Source organism: Cetorhinus maximus, chromosome 5 (assembly GCF_964194155.1).
Source record: "Cetorhinus maximus chromosome 5, sCetMax3.hap1.1, whole genome shotgun sequence".
NCBI classification, from domain to species: domain Eukaryota; kingdom Metazoa; phylum Chordata; class Chondrichthyes; order Lamniformes; family Cetorhinidae; genus Cetorhinus; species Cetorhinus maximus.
The window spans coordinates 167,915,169-167,942,504 of record NC_135883.1 but is presented as its reverse complement, the minus strand read 5'-3'; the positions used below and the strand labels follow the sequence as shown (position 1 = coordinate 167,942,504).

Sequence of the window (27,336 nt, the reverse complement as noted above, 5' to 3'; positions counted from 1 at the left end):
GAGTGAGATGCCAGTGAACGTGTGATGGGCTTGAGTATGTGAGTTTAGAGTGATGATCTGGTTGCCATACCCTGGCTGCATGGATGAGATCCTTCATCCTCTATCTGCATTGGATGGCCAACATCTTCTGTACAACATTGGTACTGATCACCACTGCCTTTGCCTGCCAAGCCAGAGTGATAATGTAGCTGCCCCAACCCCTGCGGCCAGAGCAGGAGCAGAGGAAATCACAGTGGGCCTCTACAGCGCCCAGAAGGCATTCAAGGGCTGCAGTCTTCTTGCCTTTCGGGGCCATGTCTTCTTTGCTGCAGTCCTGGTCTGGAAGCACTGAGTGCAGCTGTACTTTAAATGTGCTGCCTGGCATGATGAAATGGCAAGATGACGGCGTGGCAGGTGAATTGGAGCCCACCCGCCATTGAAATGGCATGTATCCAGAGAATGCATAATGCGGGTTTGGGACGCTACGGTGTTAAAAGCCGCCATTGCAGCCAGCAGGCAAAACGTCATTTTACCTGCCCGGTACTGCACTTAGTGAAAATCTGGGACAGTTCTGCCTAAAGACTCTGCTTCCACCATGTTTTGAGGAAGAGAATTACAAAGACTTACTACCCTTTGAGAGAAAAAAAATTTCCCTCCATCTCTGTCTTAAATGGGCGACCTCTTATTTTTAAGTGGCCTCTAGTTATAGATTCTCCCACAATGGGAAACGTCCTTTCCAGATCCATCCTGTCAAGACCCCTCAGAATCTAAGCCTAACCTGCACAACCTTTCCTCATAAGACAACCCACCCATTCCTAGTACAGCGTTGAGACAGAGGATCAGCCATTATCATACTGAATGGTGGAACAGGCTCGAAGGGCCGAATGACCTAGACCTATTCCTATTTTCTATGTTTCTAATTGGTTAAACATGATTTTCCTCTCACGAAACCATGTTGAATCTGCCTGATTATCAATTTATCTCAGTGCCCTGCTATAACATCATTAATAATATCTTGTAACATTTTTCCTATGACAGATGTTAAGTAGTTTCCTGCTTGCTGTCTCCCTCCATTTTTGAATAAAAGAGTTACATTTGCTGTTTCCCAGCTGAATGGAACCTTTCCCGAATCTAGGGAATTTTGGAAAATTCAAATCAACACATCGACTATCTCACAAGCCACTTTGAAGGCTCCAGGATGAAGTCTATCAGGGCCTGGTGACTTGGCAGCCAGCAATTCATACAATTTACTCAGTATTACTTCCCTGGTGATTGTAATATTATTGAGTTCATCCCTCTATTCCATTTCCTGATTTGCAGCTATTTCTGGGATGTAAATGACTATTCAATCCATCTGCCATCTCTTTATTTTCCATTATTAATTCCCCAGACTCACTTTCTATAGAACCAATGCTCACTTTCTTAACTCTTTTCTTTTCAAAATATCTTTGGAAACTCTTACTATCTGTTTTTATATTTCTAGCTAACTTTCTCTCATACTCTAATTTTTCCTTCATTAATCTTTTAGTCTTTCCTTGCGCAGTTATATGCTTTTTCTTTTAAGTTTGATACTATCTTTAACTTGTTTAGTTAGCATGGATGGTGAGTCCTCCCCTTGGAATTTTTCTTTCTGCTTGGAATGTAGCTATTCTATGTATTCTGAAATATCCCCTTAAATGTCTGCCACTGAAATTCGATGGACCTATTCCTTAACCTAATTTGCCACTTCAATTTAGCTAGCTATGCTCATGTGCCCTCATGATTGCCTTTATTTAAGTTTAAAATACTAGCTTTGGACCCATTCTTCTCTCCCTCAAACTGAATATAAAATTCAGTCATGTTATGATCGCTGCCACCTAGGGATGTCTTCGCTATAAGGTCATTACTTCATTCTATCTCAGTGCACAATACCAGGTCTCAAATAGCCTGCTCTCTGGTTGGCTCCAGAATGTGCTGTTCTAAACCCTAAGAAGCTATCCTGAAAACATTCTGTGAACTCCTGATCTAGGCCACCTTTGCCCATCTGATTTTTTGACTCTATATGCAGATTAAAATTCCCAATGATTATAGCCATATCTTTCTGACAAGCTCCCATTATTTTTTCCTTTCTCCCCCGTCCTACCGTGTGGCTACTGTTAGGGGGCCCATACACCACTCCCACAAGTGACTTCTTGCCTTTATCATTTCTCATCTCTACCCAAGTTACTTCTGTACCCTAAGATAAAAGCAAAATTCTGCAGATGCTAGAAACCTGAAATAAAAAAAGAAAATGCTGCAAAAACTCAGCAGGTCTGACAGCATCTGTGGAGAGAGAAATAGACTTAACGTTTTGAGTCCATATGACTCTTCAGAGCTAAAGAAATGTGCTAGAATTTATATTGTTTAATGGGGGTGGAGCATGTAAAGCAGGATAGAAGGTCAGCTAAGGAGAGATTGACAAAGATGTCATGGACACAAGACAAAGGGAATGTTAATGGTAGCAGTTAGTGCTAAAGCAGGTGCAGATAGTGGCATAAAGGCAGCACTATGGACTTTAAACATTAACTCTGTTTATCTTTGCACAGATGCTGTCAGACCTGCTGAGTTTTTCCAGCATTTTCTATTTATATTTCACTTCACTACCCTTGTTTCCTGAACTTGGGTCACCCCTCTCTGTTATGCTAAAACCATCATCAATTATCAGAGCCACCCCTCCACCTTTCCCTAGCTTCCTGTCCTTCCTAAAAGCCTGCCTTCTGATAATGGCAAAGGGGGGAGAGAGAGGAAGAGAGGGAGCTCCTCACGTTCCATGCCCACATACAGCCAGAACTTATTTGGGGTCTCCATGTCACTGTGCTGTCTGATTTACACACATCTGATCACTACAGTAAAATCACAGAAGCCACTTTAACCCTTTCCAGCCACAGGGGCTTTGAAGGTAGGCCACAGTGCACATCATCAATCAAGCTCAGTTATATGATGTTAGTCCTGCCCAAGATCTGGGTGTCAGCCATTGAGTCAACATGGTAGCTCTCCACATAGGCCTGTGCTGCAGGTTACCTTAGAATTTTCACTTTATCCATGGATATCTGCAGGTTCTAGCAACGTACCTTTAACAACCATTTGCCTGCTACTGCGATTTTTTTTTTATTCGTTCATGGGATGTGCGCATTGCTGGCTAGGCCAGCAGTTATTTATTTATTTGAGAGAAATTGACAATTCATTTGATCATTCACCTAGCTGAAGTATTTTTGGTGCAGGCAGGTTAACTTAATGTGCGAAAGGGGCTTGACTGGAAAAAATGGACAGCGTGCCAGTTATAAACAAATTCTTTTAAACTGAACTCCGTGGAATGAATTTTATGGCTGCCCAGGAATGAGTTAACACACTAGGAGACTTAAAATCAGGTGGCAAAGAGGGGACACTGTGTAATCCCCAATCTACCTTTGGAATCTTACCAAAAGCTTAGGAGGGGTTTGGCAGCCCGCTTGCCCTGAGCTAATTGAGGGCCTTAAGTAGCTAAGTAATGGCCATTTAAGGACATCCTCCCACACCCGCTGTTATTTTACCAGAGGTAGTGGGTGCCATGCCACATGATGAGACTGCCAGATGAACATTGATGGCCTGGCTGTGGGGTGTGTGCCTCCTTCCTGTCTGACACCTAGCACCCAGTAGAGCACCACCCACCACAGTACTTGTCAACCCGCTTGTTCCCAACCACTGCTCTCCTGATCACAGCCAGCACCTTCTTTCCAGAACCTGCCTGACTGATCCTGGCAAAAACTCTCACACTTAGGTCAGTGTCTGCCTCCAGCAATGATCCTTGTTGGAGACTGGCTGTAGTCCCAACAGTAGTCACTGCTCCCGATGGTGCTGCTGGAATTTAGGATTGGGACTGACTGGGATTGGCCAACAGACCTTAGAAGCGAGACTTCCCTCCAGAAGGGGGTGGATCTCTCAACCTGATCTAGCTAACATTAATATAGGTCGGGTCTTCTTGGCTATCCTGAGGTAGGCTGGCCCCCAACTTTTCAGCCTTGGAATGGGGTCACTCCATTCATCCATTCAGCCTGTGATATAATTGTTCATAGATGTAAACTCTTGAGGAAAAGATAGAATGTTGACTTTGTGCTTTATTATTAATTGCTGATGCTGTTGCTGTTTTTTTTTTTCTCCAGGAAGGAGCTGGGACTGCTGCAGAAATTGTATAGTTTGTATGATGCAGTGATGAATAATATTAATGGTTACTATGATGTGCTGTGGACCGAGCTAGACATTGAGAAGATTAACGCTGAACTCTTGGACTTTCAAAACAGGTAACTGACCTCGACTGATTTTTGTATTTCTGAAAAATAGACATGTCAAAGCTTTTCATCTTGCACTCATCATGACACTTGCAAGAATACCAATATAAGGAGGAAAACAACAATTTATACTAAAGAATCCTCAATGTGCTAAGAATTACGCTGACAGCCAATTTAAGATTGTCAGTCAGGCTCGCAATGTGGCACATTTTTGTGTACTGGATGCTACATATATTAATGAGGGGCATGGACAGGGTGGATAGGGAGCAGCTGTTCCCCTTAGTTGAAGGGTCAGTCACAAGGGGGCATAAGTTCAAGGTGAGGGGCAGGAGGTTTAGGGAGAATGTGAGGAAAATCTTTTTTACCCAGAGGGTGGTAACGGTCTGGAATGCACTGCCTGGGAGGGTAGTGGAGGCGGGTTGCCTCACATCCTTTAAAAAGTACCTGGATGAGCACTTGGCACGTCATAACATTCAAGGCTATGGGCCAAGTGCTGGTAAATGGGATTAGGTAGGTAGGTCAGGTGTTTCTCACATGTCGGTGCAGGATCGATGGGATGAAGGGCCTCTTCTGCACTGTGATTCTGTGATAATACACAGGGCCCTGTTCTTTGCAGACAGAAAGAACATGTACATACACTGTGCTTGTTTCAGCAAAACAAAATAAGTGACAAGCATTCACTGACTCATTCCTCATCGCAATACCTTAACCAATCAGGGTTAAGTTGCCTGGTTTAAATTTCAAACAATGTTCGGCAATTAACTTTCAGTCATCATCAGTGGTGCATTCTCCATAGCAACGCCATTTAACTAGCTATACATAGTGAGAATAGTTATATATAGGTATAAAGTTTGAATACACCAGAGATGTGTGTGTGTGCGCCCTGATCAAAGCTAAAAATGAAACTAAGACTGGACCACATGACACATTTCCCTTCTGGTGATATCATGCTGATATCCCTTCAAGGCATATTACAGCATCTCCCTTTCTTTTTAAAAATACCTTTCCCCCTTCCAAAGAAGTATAAATATTTACAATTTATGTTCATGTTTAGCCACTATTACGTAAGTGCATAGATGAATCTATGAGTCGCTAAAGCTTAGAGGTAATCTGCTGGTACACCCAGACCTTGTAACGGTAATCTAGTCTGGAGACTCCTTCAACTGCTCATAGTGATCTGTAGGATTGTCATTCTTGGATGTTGTTCCTGGTTGCATTTGGTATCTTGTCCTAGATGCAACAGGACTGTACAGTGGTTGAGGAGCTAGAATGAATATGATTTGTCCTCAGTTATGACTCACCATTGTGCCTTTGTATGTGCTGACTTCATAGGACTTTGGTTCTGAACAAATCCTTGTCACTTTGGCTGGTTGCCACATACATTCTGTGGGATCCTGGATGCAAACCTGTGACTCAACTGTAATCTTGGCAGCTCTGCAACTACATTTTTATCGTGCACCTTGGTCACCTCCTGTAGTTTTAAAAGTTACTCTCCAGATTCTGAGAGAATAGAATGGGTAAGAGTGGGTAAATTGGTACATACAAGTCCGCCAAACATGAGCTCTGCCAGTGATGGAATAGTTGTACTTAAAAGTGTAGATCTCAAGTGTAACATTGCAATGTGTGGATCTTGCTTGGCCTGTCCACATTTGAGAATTAGGTATTTCACCCTGCAAAGCATTCATTCAGCTGGGCCGTTAGATCTAGGGTTATGAGGAGGACAAGTAGTGTGATTGATATTCCACTTCTCACATATATTGAAATAGCTTACCAATAATTTGCAGACGGTTATCCGTAATGATCTCTCTAGGCACACCGGGTAAACTGAAAATAGCACATAAAGGTTGTGTTACAATTGTGCTAGATATATTGTGCAATTGCTGAATAATGGGGCACTTTGTCAACAATGACAATGCCATGGAGATGGAAAGGGCCGCATGCGATTTTGGACCAAAGATGGGTAGGAACTTCATGTGGAATCAATGGTGCTTTGTGCTGACTTGGCATATGCTCTTGACATGTCTTGCATTTCTTGATGATGCCTTCAATGTCATTGTTCACACCTGGCCAATAGATGGTCTCTCTTGTAAGTCTTCTCATCCGATCTATGCCTATGCATGAGTGATAAGTTTGTTGAAGACTATCAGGTTGCAAAAATTCCAGTATGACCTAAGATAAAAGCAAAATACTGCAGATGCTGGAAATCTGAAACAAAAACAAAAATTGCTGGAAAAACTCAGCAGGTCTGACAGCATCTGTGGAGAGGAAGACAGAGTTAAAGTTTCAAGTCCGTATGACTCTTCATCAGAACTGAAGTTCATCACCTGCTGAGTTTTTCCAGCAATTTTTGTTTTTGTTCCAGTATGACCTGCCTGACTGTCTTTAAAAATGACTCCTCGAGAGATGCCTACCTCATTTCGTTAAGCACAAAATGGTTTCATGTGTTCGAGGAAATGCTGAATTGAATCAGGCCATCCTTCAATAATGGTTTGCCATAGTTTCTGTAGTGTAGAAATTTACACCATTTTATATAGCTGCTGTCATTTAGTTTGCACAAAATGATCAACTTGGAGAACATCTTCAAGTCCAATGTCAATGAAGTCAACTTGTAGACCTAAGGATATATCTTCTGTAGTCGCTGTTTTAGGCAATTTGCTAAGTGTATCCAATGTGACCATCAAGTGACCTGGCTTTTACTAATCTCACAGTTGTAACCATGAATCTTTATCAAGAGATGTTGCAATCTAGGCGGTGCACTGGTCAATGTTTTTTGCTAAATCATCTCCAGTGGCTTGTGATTGGTCTTTGCCACAAATCTTTTGCTAACTAGATAGGTATGAAACGCACGATCCCAAACACTAAAACTAATGTTTCCCATTCAATGTTGGAATAGTCAGGTTGTGTTACGGACATAAATTTTGAAACAATTGCAATAAGTTTGCCTTTTTGTTGTATGCATGTTCCCAGTGTCATTAAAATATTATAATTTTCATAATATTATTGTGATTTATTGTAAAGGTAGGTTAATCGTTCTCTTTGTGGATGTGTGTGTGTGTGTCGGTGGGGGGGTGTATTTAATTGGATTAGAGACAGCTAGTCTGGAGTTTTGAGTGATCAAAAGGGAAGCTAAGTTTGAAATGCTAAATACGTAAACATGACTGAAGTTTTAGAATGTGAGGTGTGAGGATCATTTGCATTTTTAGATAATCCAGAGTAGTTTGAATTTCAAAGACATGATGATACGTTACACCTAGCCATATAAAGCTAGGTCAAACAGTGTGTTTATTTTTCCCAAAGGTTACTGATAATATGAGAACTATGGAAGATTTATATTATGGGAAAAGTAAAGTTGCAAAGACATATTGGAACAATGGAATTTACATTAAAAAGGGAGAAACATGTATAAAGGAAATGAGTTTATGTGTAAAGGGAAGGCATTCTAAGATCTAACACAAGTATGAAAAGCTTCCAGCCTCTATGCATCAAGTTACTGTCTACAGGAACCGAAACTAAGAAAACTCACTGTGGATATCACTGTCTAAGGTATTGTGTGCTTTGCCTGGGTCTGTTGAAATCTATGTTGTTTTACTGTTGCCTTAATGGAGGTATAACTGGGAAGTTAGATTAATTAGAGGAGTTAGGAGTTATTATAGTAGTAACTTGTAGACCTATGTATGTGCTTAAAATCTTTTCTTCAATTAATAAATGCTTAATTTAGTTTTGTGAAAAAACCTCTAAGCCTCAATAAACTTATCGCTACTAAATTCAAGGCATACATCTCAAAGTAAAATACAAATTGCAAAACAGTTGTGGCAGCTGTTTCAAGTTTCCCTCTGGGATTTGAGCAGCTCGGCATTTACCATCTGTTGTGCCATAACACCAGTTCTTTCCTGAACCATCTATCTCTAGGGTAGCTGTCTCCATAGGATCATGTCAGTGGACTAATGATCCAGAGGCCCAGGATAAAGTTCTGAGGACTAGAGTTCAAATCCCATCATGGCAGCTAGTGGAATTTGAATTCAATTAATTAAAAAATCTGTAATTGAAAAGCTAGCCTCAGTAATGGTGACTATGAAACCATTGTTGATTGTCGTAAAAACCCATCTGGTTCACTAATGTTCGCTAGGGAAGGACAACTGCCATCCTTAGCTGGTCGGGCCTACATGTGACTCCAGACCACAGCAATGTGGTTGACTCTTAACTGCCCTCTGAAATGGCCTAGCATGCCACTTAGTTCAAGGGCAATTAGGGCTGGGCAACAAATGTTGACCTTGTTAGTGACACTCACATTCCATGAAAGGATTAAAACAAGGATTGCAAGGTCAATGCTTCTATAATGACTGTTTCAGTGCTTTGAAGAGGTACAGATGGCCTTCATGCCACACTGTTTCTCAACAATTCACTTAGCAACAAGGAGAGAGAAATTGGGAGTGTATGGAGTCAAGAAATTAAAGTGACCAAGATATCTTCAAAGATCATCTTTATCTTGAGGAGTTAGAATTGCTTTAATATCCTCTATTTCACTTGGATTGGGACATATGCCAGCACTGGAATAAATAGAACTGAAGAAATTTATCTGCTGCATGTTGATGTCACATTTCAGACTATCCTTCATTATGGGCCATTTGCATCAATAATGCAGATTGTGGCCACGTTCTTGTTGTGCTCTTCCAACAACAGCAATGTCATCTATGATAGAGATGCATCCTGATACAGTGCATGTAATGTGGTCCATGTGAATCTGAAAGAGATCCTGGCTCACACAGAACTCTTAAGGCAGCCATTCAGAACAGTACCATCCGAATAAGACATGAAATGCAGTGAGCTCTTGAGCCTTCTCCATGATATATACTGACCAGGAACCATTCTTGGCATCAGGCTTCAAGAAGAATTTTGCACCTGCAAATCTCAGATTTAACTCTTCTAGTGTGGGTGTTTTGTAAGGAAAACATATTAAAGCTGTGTTTAAATGTCATGGACCGAGGCATACTCTCAATGCTCCGTCCTTCTTTAGAACACATGTGACTGAGATGCACCAACCTGTGTGCTTGTGTGCTCTTCTAATGATTCCGTCTTCGTCCATTTTGTTTAGTTCGAACTTCAATTTGCCTTTTATGTGTATGCTGCACTCATGTGGTGGATTACTTAACAGACTTGGTTCCATGGTTCAAGCTAACAGGGCAGCCATGCAGCGCACTAATCTCTGTAATCTCTGGCCATCCAAGTAGTGGCCAGCACTCTCTGGGAAGTGTTAAGGGGCTGTCAGATTTAACCAGGACAGGTTCTTAGTACACCCATGCTAACCACATGTCTCTATCTTTCATCCTGCAGGAGCGTGGTGAGCTAACTGTATGCCTGATGGACTACAGAGAACGAAGAAGACGGAGGAGAGAATGCCTGAGGCTCCTGGCTGCGCAGTGAGGACCAGCAACCTCAGGAAGAAGGGGCAGCTGTGGCTCCCACACCTGCTGCCCAAGAGCCACAGCAAGCCATCGCAAGCCAGCGCCTAGCGACACCCAAGGTCTATGGATGCCACCTTTCATTCCTGCAGATGACTGAGAAGCAACATCGCCAAAGACTGCAAATGTCTAGGGTACTGGTTGCACACAACTGCCATTAACTGCATGATTTGGTGCCAAGGGGATATGGAGGGCATCCACTGCCAGAGGCTGCGAAAGTGACCGTGGCGCTCAATTTTTATGCCAGTGTCTTCTTTCAGGGATCCACAGGTGACCTCTGTGGGAACTCTCAAGCCTCCACCCACAATGCACCCATGAGGTCATGGATGCCATCTTTGCGAGGGCACACAACTTTGTGCATTTTGCCCGGGACCAGGACAGCCAGGATGCAAGAGTGATTGGATTCACCTAAATCTTGGGTTTCCCATAGGTTCAGGGTGCAATTGACTGCACTCATGTGGCACTCAGATCTTCATTGCAACACATGGTGAACCACATTAACTCCAAGCGGTTCCATTGGCTGCATGTACAGCTGGTGTGCGACCACCAGAAACGCATCCTGCAGGTGTGCGCACGGTTTCCAGGGAGTGTGCACGACGCCTACATCCTCAGTGGGTCACAGATCCCTGGAGTATTCCACAGAAGCTACAGGGATGGCTCTTCAGGGTCAAGGGCTACCTGCAGAAGCCATGGCTGATGACACCCATGCGGCGGCCTCAGACTGCAGCAAAGCGACGGGATAATGAGGCTCAAGCTGCATCTTGCACCTTGATGGAGCAGAACAATGGGCTGCTGAAGTTGAGGTTCTGGTAGCTGGACCAGTCTAGTGAAGCCCTGCAATACAGTCCGCAGAGGGTGTCACGGATCATCATCATCTGCTGCGCCCTTTACAGCCTGGCGCTCCAACAGGGAGCTGAGCTAACTAAGGAGGAGATGGGGAGCTGCACGTCTCCACCGATGAGAATGCCAACAGCGATGAGACTGAAGAGGTCCTTGGAGGCGACGATGACAGTGATGAGACTCTCACACTGGCTAGACAAGACAGGCATGTTCGGGAGTCCCTCATAGCTGCTAGATTTGTGGGGGATGAAGATGCCATGTAGTGAGGTGACACCATAGCTCTTCACATTGCATTTGTGAACATTTGACTCCAGCCTGGCTTATGGCAGCGCGAATACCCCCTGTGAGAATGCTCCTGTCCTGGAGATGCAGTGGAGGCTCTAATAGTTGCTCGATTGCAGGAGGATGATGATGACATTCAGTGAGGACACTCCATAAATCTTCACATAGCCTCTGAGAATGTCTGACTCCTGTTTTGCCGAGGGCAACTCGCTTGCACTCCGTGATCAGGGTCATATCATAGAGACGCAGCCATGAAGCTTTAGAAGTATCTGATGCTTTGTCCGTCTTCAGCACCTGGGCCCTTAAGGAGCTGGAGTACAGTATCACTGGTCACAGATGCTGGTGTGATGGGGCCAGCCCCTCCTTAAAGGTGCTGAGAGCACACCAAGAGAATGAGAGAACTCTGTGGCGCCTGCCCACTACATTCTGGCATCAATGACAAGCACTGCCAAGGTGCAGACATCAGTAATGTCTCCAAGGAGTGTGAGGCTGGACTATCACTGTGGTCTGAAGGCTGACTGAGCACAGGGAAGAGGCCCTGAACTGAGACACCTGCCTTTATCTTGTGCAGAAAGGTTTCATATCTGAGTGACAAGAACAATGCTCATCAGAACAAGGAGCCATAGCCAGGGAAACATTCTTGGGAGTTTATTGACAATAATGAACAGTATGTACAAGTTATTAACATCTGTTCCCAGGCTGTGCAACTAATTCTCCTTTACTGTCCGAACCCTGCCACTACATCTTCGCGCTCCCTGGACATTCACAGTGAAGGTGGAGGCAGCCTGCTGATTGTGATGCCCTGTCTGTGATGACTTTGACGGGCATCCTCTGGAGGGCCGAGACTTGGAGGCCCCTGGCCTGCTTTCAGGGTCCTGCTGTGTTGCAATGGAGCTAGAGCTGCTCAGGTCGCAGGAAGAGGGGAGTCGGATGGACCGGACACTCTCGGAGTCACCTAGATGGATGGGCTCAAAGTGTGCATCTGTGGATCCTCCACCCTATGGGTACCCAGGAGTCCCAGGCTGACACCTTGAGGAGCAGGGGTAGCTGGAGTGAAATCGAGTTGCCCAGCACCCCTCTCACATACACACTGTTGGAGGCCAACTATGGCATCAACGATGGAGATGAGGCCGTGCGGCAGGGCAGGAGCGAAGTCCTGGACCAAGGTCTCCAAGGCCTCCGCCATCCTACCAGTGTTGACCTCGATGCATTAGCATGCCAGTGCTATCACCTCAGACTGAAGGCGGACGGACTCCTCCAATGTGCCTTGCAATCTGAGAATGCAGTGGACATACCTTCCTGATGTTCCTGAGCTTGCCTTTGCAGCTCCAGCAACTGTGACATGACCGAGTCCAGAGGCTTGTCATCTGACTCGGACTCAGCAACGTTCTGGCTTCCAGCAGTCTTCTGAGTGCCGGACACCTGGGAAGTCCCTGCCACCGCCTGCAGTGGATCAGACAGTGTGGTGTGCTCACCATATTCTGATCCCGAGGCTATTCTAAAGCTAGGTCCCACTGAGGTGTGTGTCTCTGCGCTGGTGAAGGGTGTGGGCAAGCGCTGTGACAGGGCTTCAGGGAGAGTGCCTCCATATTACTCTTCAGGGGTTTCTTTGGGGCTTGATTGGAGGTCCTGGGTCATGGACTCTGTTGGCTGTTTGGCAGATGTGCCTGCGAAAGCAAGTAGAGATAATTAGTGCATTGCAGTGGCCTGTGAAAGAGGACTCATGGCATGGTCGTCTGATGGATGTTGCACTGCTGGATCCTCATTTGGTAGAGCAGCGCCGACATCACCGTCAGCACAGGACCGGTCCAGATCCTTGCCGGCCAGCTAGATTGTTCTGTCTTCAAAGTTTGTGAGGGCCTTGATTTTGGGCATTCCGCCACCAGTCTGCGACCTCATCTCTTGTTGTATGCCAGCTTGTCCTGCATGGATAGAGATGGAGAAAGTGTAAGCAGGACACCTGCTAGGCCAGATGACAAGGAGGCCTGGCATTTGTGGGTGTTGAGTGGTTTCACGGACGGAATGAGGACAATGATGGTGAGTGTGAAAGAGTGAATGGTGATGTCCCTTGAACTGGCAGTGTGTGAGGGCCACGTGGATATGTGATGGATTTGTGAGTGTGTGTGTTGAGAGTGATGAAAAGAGTGACTTACCATAGCAGAATGGAGGAGATCATTCATCTTCTTGTGGCACTGGGTGGCTGTCCTGTTGTGAAGGGCGTTGGCACTGACCACTGCTGCCACCACCTCCCAAGCTGGATCGGTCATGCTGCTGCTCATCCTGCATCCAGAGCAGGGGCATAGGACATCCCAGAGGGCCTCCACGGCATCCAAAAGTCACTCGAGCAACCCTTCATTAAACCGGGAAGCTGCAGCTATCCTCCATTTCAGGGCCATGTCTTCTGTGCAGCATTGGTGGTCTGGAAGCACTGAGATGTGTGCTTGCGGCTGGTCTTTAAATATGGCGTCCGGCATGATGCAGTGGCGGGATGATGGCGGGTGGGCAAATGAGATCCCACCCGCCATGGAACCAGCATGTTTCCTGGGAGTGCATAAATAATGAGGCAGGTTTGGGAGGATACGCATGAAAACCCACCATCGCAGCCGGCAGGTAAAACACCGTTTTATCCACCCACTACCACACTTAGTGCAAATTTGGGAAAATTCCACCCTTAGTGTTCAGCACCAATCCCAACTCCTCAGATACTAGTGTTCTATTGTCTTCTGATTCATCTCAGTTCTTTGACAGAAATAACAGATATGTAAAGTACACCCTAAACAAATCCAGGCAGGTGCATACAGAGAATATGCTAGTAACTAGATTGTGTTATCCAATGCATTCACTTAACAGAAATCCACCAGGGTCCATCTAATTTATGATACTGACTCTTAATCCCTACTCTCTCCCCTAAAATTAGCCAAGTTCACTTGAATGGCCAGTAATATACTCATCCCACAGTAGATGCACATATATCCTAGCTAAGTAGAAAATCTAGCTAGCGTATTTTATTTAAGTAGTCTACTTGTTAGAGTAGAATTAGGATCAAAGTTATAAATTACAGTTGAAGCAATCAACATCAGTTTGAGGTTGGTTTTGGTAAAATAATTGAACAACAGATACCTCACTACTTCTGGGGTGCGGATTATGAGTTTAAGCACATTTCCAGCAGGAAAGATGCGGTAGTATGAGGACAATGATAGGTTTAACCACCAAACTCAGCTAAATGTGGGAAGGGAGGTCTGGGGAGTTTAGGAGGTGGAAAATCAGGGGATTTGGGGAGCGTAGACTTTATTTGTGGAGATTGAAAAAGCCTCCTGCTGTACAAAAAATAAATAAAACTGAGCCTGGAGATCCTCTCCTACTTTCTTTCACTTTCAGTTTGAGAGTAAAAAACTTGGGTCTGAAACTAGTGTCTTAAACTTAAATAATGTCAATTACAAGAGTATGAAGACAGAGTTGGCTAAAGTTTTTGTTTACTCATTTATGGGATGTGGGCATCACTGGCTAGGCCAGCATTAATGCTGTTATGATTCCAGCTGATGTTACTTCTGGGCAAGGCAGATCCCAGGGTGGAACCTGGCTTGATAGAACCTAACTTTTATTTTTTGTTTAGAAACATGGGGAGTGGTTACTGAACACATTCACAGGAGTCTGCTGGTGAAGTTTTAATGAAAGAATAAACACTTATGAAACAAGGAAAAAGAATGATATTACACCACTCCTTCACCCACAACTATATATTTACAGGGTATATACAGATTTGTAAGGATAAGACAAGTTAAAAAATCTATATTAAACTCTAATGTTCACAGTAAGTATACAGTCCACCTACAAATAGGCGAATGTGGTCGGACACATCACGCTCCAAAACCAAATGACAGGTGCCACCAAAGCAACTTCTATGGATCTCTCATCAACTCCTAGGCAATCGCCACACAAGGGTTTCCAATCTCCAAGCTCGAAGAGCTTGCCTTGAAATCTTCTCCCAAATGATGCTTTCTCTCAGCCATCTTCAACAAGGATCCACCTTCAGGGTTTTGATCTCTCCTTCTGGTGTTCCTCTCCCCTGGATTGCCACATGCATGCAAGTCTCACCTTCTATGCACTCTCTCAGAGACTCAGCCGTGCCAACTGAAGATCACTGCTTCACAGGTCCATGGAAAGGGGTCACCAGCCTTTGGCTGTCTCCCACCAGTGCAGAAGATGATGTACAGAGTCTTTCCATGTCCAGAGAAAAGCAGCTAGTGGTCCCGACATGAGTAGCAGCTGGCCCAGTAGGAAAACAGGCTGCAAGGAATGAGCTGAGGAAAGCAAAAGAGAGGGAGCACGCTAGTATGTGTGATAGAGAGAGAGACAGACAGAGAGGTGGGGAGCATTTGAAGACACCCAAAGGGTTGGGATGATATCCAGTATTTTCTGAAGATGACCTAAGTCCCTCCTCCAAATTGGTACTCTTAACAGGATGAAGGCTTTATGATGGGTCAGCCATGTGCAAGTCTAGATTAGGCATCGCATGATCAGCAGCACTGGTTGCTCCTGTTGAAATCTCCCTGCAGGACCTCCCTGCATCGCCTATCAGCACTGGAGTCGGGCCCCTCACACCAGATGTACCTCTTGAATCCATGAAATGCACATTCCAGGACTCCTCATCGCTATCCTACTCCTCTACTTGAACTACTGACACTTCAGGTTCAGTGATGCCACTGAGTAAGCTGCTTGCCTCCACATCATCCAGCAGAGATTGGCCTTAAGCAACTGCCCTCTGTGAACCCTTTCTGAGGTTGTCCTCCAGCTGCCAGTTCAACAATATAGGTGTGGCCAGTAGTGTCAAGCTGTTTGATGACTTCATAGGGTCGGGATCCCAGCCATCCTGCATCTTATTCTGATCCCTGATAGTCCTGTTACGGAGGAATACTCTTGCACTGATCGGAAGGCCCACCTTGTCAGCCTTGTGGTTGTGTAGCATTTTTCTTCGTAGTACTTCTTTCTCTGTCCTCTTCGATGCCATCTTGAATGCTTGGTTCAGCCTCGCATGATGCTCAGATGTCCACTCGTCAACTTGACCATCTCCATAAGAATTGGGTCTCTCCCAAAGAAGAGATAGTGTGGAGAATAACCCATGACGGAATGTGCGGTACTAATATGCCAATTTCAGAAAGTACAGAAGGTGCACAATCAGTTATGTAGAGCGTGGTTGAACTTTTGGCACCGTTCATTACCCTCTGGATGGTAGGGGGTAATCCGCCTCTTGACAATGTCAATGACAACCTTGCAAAGTTTCTTTGGGATGCTACGCTTTGTTATGGCACAGCCGATGGTAAATGCTGAGTTTTTCAAATCCCAAAGGGAAGCATTAAACAACTGCCACAACTTGTCTTACAACTTGTATAAATTTTGAGATGTGTGCCCTGAATTCAGTAGTAATAAGACCACCAAGTCTTCTCAGTTTTTATAAAAATAGATTAAACATTTATTAATAGAAGAAATGACTTTAAAATACATACATTGATCTATAAATTACTACTCTGATAATTTTTAAATCCCCCAATCGATCTAACTTCCAGTTACACTAAGGCGACAGTTAGACACATACATTTTAAAAGACCCAGGCAAAGAAGTATGATACCCTGAACAAGTCGACTTCCAAGTGAGTTTTCTTAACTTCAGTCCTTTGAAGACAGCAGTTTGAGGCATAGGCGCTGAAGGCTTTTTCACATTTGTAAGATCTTAAAAATGCCTTCCCTTACCCACAGCCCTTGCTTCTTCTTTATATATATCTTTCTCTTTGAATGCAAATGCTCATTGTTTCACTATGCCTTTGGACTTATCTCCCTGATAATAAAACCCTCTAATAGCACTAAGTTTTACCAGTAATCTTTGGGAAAAATAACCACATCGTTGCTCAAACTTCACCTGTCTAGGTGACACATTTCACCTCTCCTTTGAAAACAATCTAGTCTGGTTTATTTCAAAATGCAAATGTTCCCTTGACACCTATGTTTCTAAACTTCCCCATGTTTATCTAATTAACATTTCAAACCTAACCTCTCTTCTTAGATTAAAGCACCCAGACTAGCTGCCTCTAATTCAATTAAACCTCACACACACACACACAGGCTCATACAGAAACATAGGCACATCCCACTATTACTCTATTTTACAATAAATTCCAATAACATTATGAGAATTATTATATCTTCTTGACACTCTTGAAGTTGCATGCTTGGTCACTGTGGATCCAACATGGGAAAGGCTGGAGGCCTACACCAGCTCTTAGCTCAAATGTTTGTAATTTGTAGAGGACACCAAAACAAATGAAGCAATCGTGCACTAATACCCTGGCTATTGTTGCAGCCTTTTGGTCATGGGTGAAAATGACCTGTGTAAACTTGGTGAAGACACCTGTAAGTATGAGAATGTGCTCATTCCTGTTGCTACTGGGGTCGAATATTGTAAAATCATAGCAAGGACCTTCAGAGGCCTATTGGCAACCAGGGATCCCATGCTGGGATGAAGCTGCTTCTCTGCTTTGGCCAAAATACATCTCTCACAGTTCTGACAGTAGTCTTCAATGTCGGCAGTCATTCCTGGGGCAGTAACACCGCTCCCTTCTAAGTGCAGTTGCCTTTTCTGATGCTTGGTATCCTGCCCGATTATGGATTGCTGTCAATACTTGATTCTTGAGACTTCCGGGAAGGATAAGTTGCTTCACCCCTCTTCCATTGTCATGAACCAGCTGATAGAGACCAGCTGATAAAGGGCTGTGACCCCTTGTTCTAGACCCCCCAGCCAGAGAAAAGGTCATTCCTGCAAACAGTCTGTCCAGCCCTGTCAGAATTTTATACATTTCAATGAGGTCTTCTCTCATTCTTCTAAACCCCAATGAACGCAGGCCTTCTTGGCCAATCTCTCCTCATACGACAATCCTGCCATTTCAGGAATCAGCCTGGTGAACCTTCGCTGCCCACCCTCTATGGCAAGTATATCCTTTCTTAGGTAAGGAGACAAAAACTGCACACAATACTCCAGGCGTGGTCTCACCAAGGCTCTGGAACAGCTGCAGTAAGACATCCTTGCTCCTGTACTCAAGTCATCTCACAATGAACATAAGAACATAAGAAATAGGAACAGGGGTAGACTATTCGGCCTCTCTAGCCTGCTCCGCCATTTAATAAGACCAAAGCTGATTATCTTGTGTTTCGATTTCCACATTCCCACCTAACCACAGTAACCTTAGATTCCCTTGTCTAACAAGAATCTATCTACCTCTGTGTTAAAAATATTCAATGACCCCGCCTCCTCCACCTTCTGAGGCAGAGAATTCTAAAGTCACACAACCTTCTGAGAGAAAAAAATTCTCCTCATCCCTGTCCTAAAAGGGCAATCCCTAATCTTAAAACTGCGCCTCCTAGCCCTGGACTCACCCACAAGAGGAAACATTCTTTCGAAGTCCACCTTGTCAAGGCCATTCAGGATCTAGTATATTTCAATCAAATCACCCCTCACTCTTCTAAACTCCAGTGGAAACAGGCCCAGAATGCCCAACCTTTCCTCATAAAACAGCCCACTCATTCCAGGTATCAATGTGGTAAACCTCCTTTGAACTGCCTCCAATACATTTACATCCTTCCTTAAATAAGGAGACCAAAACTGCACACAGTATTCGAGGTACGGTCTCGCCCATGCCCTGTATAACTGAAGCATAACATCCTCACTTTTATGTGCAATCCCTCTTGTAATAACAGATTGCATTCCATTAGCCTTCTTAATTACTTGCTGTACCTGCATACTAACTTTTTGTGATTCATGTACTAGAATACCTAGATCCCTCTGCACCTCAGAATTATGCAGTCACTCCCCATTTAAGTAATATTCTGCTTTTTTGTTCTTCCTGCCAAAGTGAACAATTTCACATTTTCCCACAGGAGATGATATCGTAGTGGTGTTGTCGCTTGGCCAGTAATCCAGAGACCCAGGGTAATGCTCTGGGGACCTGGGTTTGAATCCCGCCACAGCAAATGGTGGAATTTGAATTTAATAAAAATCTGGAATTAAAAGTCTAATGATGACCATGAAACCATTGTTGAGTGTTGTAAAAACCCACCTAGTTCACTAATGTCTCTTTAGGGAAGGTAATCTGCTGTCCTTACCTGGTCTGACCGACATGTGACTCCAGATCTGTTGACTCTTAAATGCCCTCTGAAAGGGCCTAGCAAGCCACTCAGTTGTAACAAACTGCTACAAAGTCAAAGAAAGGAATGAAACCCGTCGGACCACCCGGCATTGACCTAGGCACCGGAAACGACAACGACAATCGCAACCCTGTCGACCCTACAATGTCCTCCTTGTAACGTGTGGAGGAGGGGGGAGCTAGTGCCAAAATTGGGAGAGCTGTCTCACAGACGAGTCAAGCAACAGCCTGTCATAGTCATCCTCACAGAATCATACCTTACAGATAATGTCCCCGACTTCACTATCACCATCCCTGGGTATGTCCTTTCCCACCGACAGGACAGGCCCAGCAGAGGTGGTGGCACAGTGGTATACAATCAGGAGGGAGTTGCCCTGGGGGTCTTCAACATTGACTCCAGGCCCCATGAAGTCTCATGGCATGGCATGGGCAAGGAAACCTCCTGTTGATTACCATGTACCGTCCTCCCTCAGCTGATGAATCAGTTCTCCTCCATGTTGAACATCACTTGGAGGAAGCACTGAGGGTGGCAAGGGCGCAGAATATCCATCACCAAGAGTGGCTTGGTAGCACCACTGCAGACTGAGCTGGCCGAGTCCTAAAGGTCATAGCTACTAGACTGGGTCTGCGACAGGTGGTGAGGGAACCAACAAGAGGGAAAAACATACTTGACCTCATCCTCACCAGTTTGCCTGCGCAGACGCATCTGACCATGACAGCATTGGCAGGGGTGACCACCGCACAGTCGTTGTCGAGACGAAGTCCTGCCTTCACATTGAGGATACCCTCCATCCTGTTGTGTGGCAGTACCACTGTGATAAATGGGATAGATTTCGAACAAATCTAGCAACTCAAAATTGGGCATCCATGAGGCGCACTGGGATATCAGCAGCAGCAGAATTGTACTCAAACACAATCTGTAACCTCATGGCCTGCCATATCCCCCCACTCTACCACTACCATCAAGCCAGGGGATCAATGAAGAGGGCAGGAGGGCATGCCAGGAGGAGCACCAGGCACACCTAAAAATGAGCTGTCAACCTGGCGAAGCATTAACATGGGACTACTTGCATGCCAAACAGCATAAGCAGCAACTGATAGACAGGTCTAAGCAATTCCACAACCAATGGATCAGATCTAAGCTCTGCATTCCTGCCACATCCAGTCATGAATGGTGGCAAGCAATTAAACAACTCACTGGAGGAGGAGGCTCGACAAATATCCCCATCCTCAATGATGGAGGAGTGCAGCACAGCAGTGCAAAAGATAAGGCTGAAGCATTCACAACAATCTTCAACCAGAAGTGCCAAGTGGATTATCCATCTTGGCCTCCTCTGGAGGACCCCAGCATCACAGAAGCTCGTCTTCCGCTAATTCGATTCACTCCACGTGATATCAAGAAACGGCTGAAGGCCTTGGAAACTGCAAAGGCTATGAGCCCTGACCATGTTTTGACAAGAGTTCTGAAGACTTGTGCTGCAGAACGTGCCGTGCCTGTAGCCAAGCTGTTCCAGTACAGCTACAACACTAGCATCTACCCAGCTATGTGGAAAATTGCCCAGTTAAGTCCTGTGCACAAAAAGCAGGACAATCCAACCCAACCAATTACCACCCCATCAGCTGACTCTCCATCATCAGTAAAGTAATGGAAGGGGTTATCAACAGTGCTATCAAGCGGCTTAGCAATAATCTGCTCACTGATGCCCAGTTTGGGTTCCGCCAGGGCCAGTCAGCTCCGGACCTCATTACAGCCTTGGTTCAAACATGGACAAAAGGGCTGAACTCCCGAGGTGAGGTGAGAGTGACTGCTCTTGACACCAAGGCAGCATTTGACCGAGCGGGCATCAAGGAGCCCATGCAAAACTGGAGTCAATGGGAATCAGGAGGAAAACTCTCCTCTGGTTGGAGTCATACCTAGCACAAAGGAAGATGGTTGTGGTTGTTGGAGGTCAGTCATCTCAGCTCCAGGACATCACTGGAGGATTTCCTCAGGGTAGTGTCCTAGGCCCAACCATTTTCAGCTGCTTCATCAGTGACCTTCCTTCCTTCCTGACCATAAGGTCAGAAGTGGGGAAGTTCACTGATGATTACACAATGTTCAGCATCATTTGCGACTTCCCAGGTACTGAAGAAGTCCATGTCCAAATGCAGCAAGACCTGGACTATATCCAGGCTTGGGCTGACAAGTCGCAAGTAACATTCACACCACACAAGTGCCAGGCAATGGCCATCTCTAACAAGAGAGAATCCGACCATCGTCCCTTGATGTTCAATGGCATTACCATCACTGAATCCCCCACTATCAACATTCTGGGGGTTGCCATTGACCAGAAACTGAACTGGACTAGCCATATAAATACTGTGGCTACAAGAGAAGGTCAGAGGCTAGGAATCCTGCGACGAGTAATGCACCTCCTGACTCTCCAAGCCTGTCCACCATCTACAAGGCACAAGTCAGGAGTGTGATGGAATACTCAACACTAGCCTGAATGAGTGTAGCTCCTACAATGCTGAAGAAGCTGGACACCGTCCAGGACAAAGCAGTCCGCTTGATTGGCCCCACATCCACAAACATTCACTCCCTCCACCAGCGATGCACAGCAGCAGTAGTAACATCTACAAGATGCACTACAGGAATTAACCAAGGATCCTTAGAAAGCACCTTCCAAACTCATGACCACTACCACCTAGAAGGACAAGGGCTGCAAATAGATGGGAACACCACCACCTGGAAGTTCCCCTCCAAGTCACTTACCATCCTGATTTGGAAATATATCACCATTCCTTTGCTGTGTCAAAATCCTGGAGATCCCTGCTAACCGAGACTGATCCATTTATGCATACTCCCTGCTTTCTGCCAGCCAGCCAATCTTCTATCCATTCTAATATGTTACCCCCTACACCATGCACTTTTATTTTCCTTAATAATCTTTGATATGGCAACTTACAAATGCCTTCTGGAAATTCAAGCACAGTACATCTACAAGCTCCCCTTAACCCACTGCACATGTTACTCCATCAAAAAACTCCAATAAATTGGTTAGACATGATTTTCCTTTCACAAAACCATGCTGACTCTTCCTGATTGCCTTGAGCTCTTCAAAGTGCCCAGGTATAAACCCCTTAATGATCGATTCTAATAACCTCCCCATGACAGGCGTCAAGCTAAATAATCTATAGTTTCCTGTTTTCTGGCTGCCTCCTTTTTGAATAGAGGGGTTACATTTGCTACTTTCCAACCTGATGGAACCTTTCCAGAATCTAGGGAATTTTGGAAAATTAACACCAACACATTTACTACCTCATAAGCCACCTCTTTTAAGACCCTAGGATGTAGTCCATCAGGACCCGGAGACTTGCCAGCCTGCAGCTCCATCAATTTGCTCAGTACCATTTCCCTAGTGATTTCAATTTCACCAGGTTCCTTTCTCCCATTCACCTCCTGATTTGCAGCTATTACTGGAAGGTTTTTGTATCTGCTGTAGTGAACACAGAAGCAAAATATGTGTGACAGCATCTGCGGAGAGGAATACAGTTAACGTTTCGAGTCCGAATGACTCTTCATCAGAACTAAGGAAAAATAGAAAAGAGGTGAAATATAAGCTGGTTTAAGGGAGAGTGGGACAGATAGAACTGGATAGAGGGTCAGTGATAGGTGTAAATTACCAAAAGATGTCATAGACAAAAGGAGAAAGAGGTGTTGACGGTGGTGATATTAGCTAAGGAATAAACTAATGGGGACATTAAGGGTGGAAGGCAGGACGAGCAAGGGACAGATAGCCCTAGTGGGGGTGGGGTGGGGGGGAATCGAAATAGGCTAAAAGGTAGAGGTAAAACAATGGATGGAAATACATTCAAAAATAATGGAAATAGGTGGGAAAAGAAAAATATAAATAAATTATTGGAAAAAGGGGGATCAGAAAGTGGGTGGGGAAGGAGGAGAGAGTTCATGATCTAAAGTTGTTGAACTCAATATTCAGTCCGGAAGGCCGTAAAGTACCTAGTCGGAAGATGAGGTGCTGTTCCTCCAGTTTGTGTTGAGCTTCACTGGAACATTGCAGCAGGCCAAGGACAGACATGTGTGCATGAGAGCAGGGTGGTGTGTTGAAATGGGAAGCGACAGGGAGGTCTGGGTCATGCTTGCGGACAGACCGAAGGTGTTCCACAAAGCGGTCACCCAGTCTGCGTTTGGTCTCTCCGATGTAAAGGAAACCACATTGGGAGCAGCGAATGCAGTAGGCTAAATTGAGGGAAGTGCAAGTGAAATGCTGCTTCACTTGAAAGGAGTGTTTGGGCCTTTGGACAGTGAGGAGGGGGGAAGTAAAGGGGCAGGTGTTGCACCTTCTGCGATTGCATGGGAAGGTGCCGTGGGAGGGGTTGAGGTGTATGGGGTGATGGAGGAGTGGACCAGGGTGTCCAGGAGGGTACGATCCCTGTGAAATGCTGCCGGTGTGGTGAAGGGAAGATGTGTTTGGTGGTGGCATCATGCTGGAGTTGGCGGAAATGTCAGAGGCTGATCCTTTGAATGCGGAGGCTGGTGGGGTGATAAGTGAGGACAAGGGGGACCCTATCATGGTTCTGGTTGGGAGAGAAAGGTGTGAGGGCGGATGGGCGGGAGATGAGCTGGACACGGTTGAGGGCCCTGTCAACCACCGTGGGTGGAAAACCTCGGTTAAGGAAGAAGAAAGACATGTCAGAGGAATTGTTTTTTAAAGTGGCATCATCAGAACAGATGCGACGGATGTGAAGGGACTGAGAGAATGGGATGGAGTCCTTACAGGGGTGTGAGGAACTGTAGTCAAGGTAGCTGTGGGAGTCGGTACGCTTGTAATGAATATTGATGGACAGTCTATCACCAAAAATTGAGACTGAGTGGTCAAGGAAGGGAAGGGAAGGGAATTGTCAGTGATGGACCACATGAAAATGATGGAGGGGTGGAAATTGGAAGCAAAATTAATAAATTTTTCCAGATCCAGACGAGAGCATGAAGCAGCACCGAAGCAGTCATCGATGTACTGGAGAAAGAGTTGTGGGAGGGGGCCTGAGTAGGACTGGAACAAGGAATGTTCCACATACCCCATAAAGAGACAGGCATAACCGGGGCCCATGCGGGTACCCATAGCCACACCTTTTATTTGGAGGAAGTGAGACGAGTTCAAGGAGAAATTGTTCAGTGAGAGAACAAGTTCGGCCAGACAGAGGAGAGTAGTGGTGGATGGGGATTGTTCGGGCCTCTGTTCGAGGAAGAAGCGGAGAGCCCTCAGACCATCCTGGTGGGGGATGAAGGTGTAGAGGGATTGGACGTCCATGGTGAAGAGGAGGCGGTTGGGGCCAGGGAACTGGAAATTGTTGATATGATGTAGGGCATGAGAGGAAAGGTAGGTGGGAAGAGACTGGACAAGGGGAGAGAGAAGGGAGTCAAGAAAGCAAGAAATGAGTTCCGTGGGGCAGGAACAGGCTGACATGATCGGTCTGCCGGGACATTCCAGTTTGTGGATTTTGGGTAGGAGGTAGAAGCGGACCGTCCGAGGTTGGGAGATTATGAGGTTGTAGCTTCCCTCCTCATAGTCTCCCAACCTCGGACGGCCCACTTCTACCTCCTACCCAAAATCCACAAATAGGACTGTCCCAGCAGACCAATCGTGTCAGCCTGTTCCTGCCCCACAGAACTCATTTCTTGCTATCTTGACTCCATTCTCTCTCCCCTTGTCCAGTCTCTTTCCACCTACATCCGCGATTCCTCTCACATCCTACATCATATCAACAATTTCCAGTTCCCTGGTCCCAACCACCTTCACCATGGATGTCCAATCCCTCTACACCTCCATCCACCACCGGGATGGTCAGAAGGCTCTCCGCTTCTTCCTCGAACAGAGGCCCGAACAATCCCCATCCACCACTACTCTCCTCCGTCTGGCTGAACTTGTTCTCCCACTGAACAATTTCTCCTTAAACTCGTCTCACTTCCTCCAAATAAAAGGTGTGGCTATGGGTACCCTCATGGGCCCCAGTTATGCCTGTCTCTTTATGGGGTATGAAGAACATTCCTTGGTCCAGTCCTACTCAGGCCCCCTCCCACAACTCTTTCTCCGGTACATCGATGACTGCTTCAGTGCTGCTTCATGCTCTCGTCTGGATCTGGAAAAATTTATTAATTTTGCTTCCAATTTCCACCCCTCCAAAATTTTCATGTGGTCCATCATGTGGTCCATCACTGACACATCCCTTCCCTTCCTTGACCTCTCTGTCTCAATTTCTGGTGATAGACTGTCCACCAATATTCATTACAAGCCTACCGACTCCCACAGCTACCTTGACTACAGCTCCTCACACCACGCTTCCTGTAAGGACTCCATCCCATTCTCTCAGTTCCTTCGCCTCCGTCGCATCTGATCTGATGATGCCACTTTCAAAAACAGTTTCTCTGACATGTCTTCCTTCTTCCTTAAATGAGGTTTTCCACCCACGGTGGTTGACAGGGCCCTCAACCATGTCCGGCCCATCTCCCGCCCATCCGTCCTCACACCTTCCTCTCCCTCCCAGAACCATGGTAGGGTCCCCCTTGTCTTCACTTATCACCTCACTAGCCTCCACATTCAAAGGATCATCCTCCTCCATTTCCACCAACTCCAGCATGATGCCACCACCAAACACATCTTCCCTTCACCACCCCGGCAGCATATCGCAGGGATTGTTCCCTCCGGGACACCCTGGTCCACTCCTCCATCACCCCAGACACCTCAACCCCTCCCACGGCACCTTCCCATGCAACCGCAGAAGGTGTAACACCTGCCCCTTTACTTCCCCCCTCCTCACCATCCAAGGGCCCAAACACTCTGTTCAAGTGAAGCAGCATTTCACTTGCACTTCCCTCAATTTAGCTTACTGCATTCGCTGCTCCCAATGTGGTTTCCTCTACATCGGAGAAACCAAACGCAGACTGGGTGACCGCTTTACAGAACACCTTCGGTCTGTCCGCAAGCATGACCCAGACCTCCCTGTCATTTGCCATTTCAACACACCACTCTGCTCTCATGCCCACATGTCTGTCCTTGGCCTGCTGCAATGTTCCAGTGAAGCTCAACACAAACTGGAGGAACAGCACCTCATCTTCCGACTAGGTGCTTTACAGCCTTCCGGACTGAATATTGAGTTCAACAACTTTAGATCATAAACTCTTTCCTCCTTCCCCACCCCCTTTCCGATCTCCCTTTCTCTTATAATTTATATATATTTTTCTTTTCCCACCTATTTCCATTATTTTTAAATGTATTTCCATCCATTGTTTTATCTCTACCTTTTAGCCTATTTTGATTCCCTCCCACCCCACCCCCACTAGGGCTATCTGTCCCTTGCTCGTCCTGCTTTCCACACTTAATGTCCCCATTAGCACATTCCTTAGCTAATATCACCACCGTCAACACCTCTTTCTCCTTTTGTCTATGACACCTTTTGGTAATCTACACCTATCACTGGCCCTCTATCCAGCTCTACCTGTCCCACCCCCCCTTAAACCAGCTTATATTTCACCTCTTTTCTATTTTTCCTTCGTTCTGATGAAGAGTAATTTGGACTCAAAACGTTAACTGCATTCCTCTCCGCAGATGCTGTCAAACCTGCTGAGTTTTTCCAGGTATTTTTGTTTTTGATTTAGATTTCCAGCATCCGAAGTCTTTTGCTTTTAGCAAAATATATGTTCCTTTCTTCCAACATTTCCTTATTGTCTACTATTAACTCCCCACTGTCACTCTCTAGAGGACCAACACTCATTTCACTTACTCTTTTCCTTTTTTCAGCACCTGTAGAAACTCTTGATATCCATTTTTACATTTCTAGCTAGCTTCCTCACATACTCTAATTTCTTTCTCCGTTCTTTATATTTTGTCCAATCAACGGCCCTGCCATTCTTTGTGGAGTTGTCTGCTTTTTCCTTAAATTTGATGCTTTCCTTAACTCCTTTAGTTAACCACGGATGGTGGGTCCTCCCCTTAGAATTTTTCTTTAAAGTTGGAATGTACTTATTCTGAATACTCTGAAGTAGCCCCTTAAATGCCTGCCACTGCTTTTCTAATGATCTATCCTTTAGCCTAGTTTCCCAGTTCACTTCAGCTAGCTAAGCTTTCATCCCCACCCCACATAATTGCCCTTATTTAAGTTTAAGATACTCATCTTAGACCCATACTTCTCCCTTTTAAACTGGATGTAAAATTCAATCATATTGTGGTTGCTGCTACTTAGCGGTGCCTTTACTCTGAGGCCATTAATTAATCCTGTCACGTTACACAATACCAAGTCTAATACA

At 45.4% G+C, this 27,336-nt stretch overlaps 1 protein-coding gene across 1 annotated transcript in view; it reads left to right on the top strand.

The window, feature by feature from the left end:
• The window catches only part of LOC144681151 (dynein axonemal heavy chain 8-like), a 1,659,468-nt gene that overhangs the window by 954,983 nt on the left and 677,149 nt on the right, over positions 1-27,336 (top strand). The window contains exon 33 of the mRNA XM_078542878.1: positions 4,137-4,274. Coding sequence (XP_078399004.1) covers positions 4,137-4,274 — 138 coding nt within the window. The remainder of the gene's footprint in view (positions 1-4,136; positions 4,275-27,336) is intronic.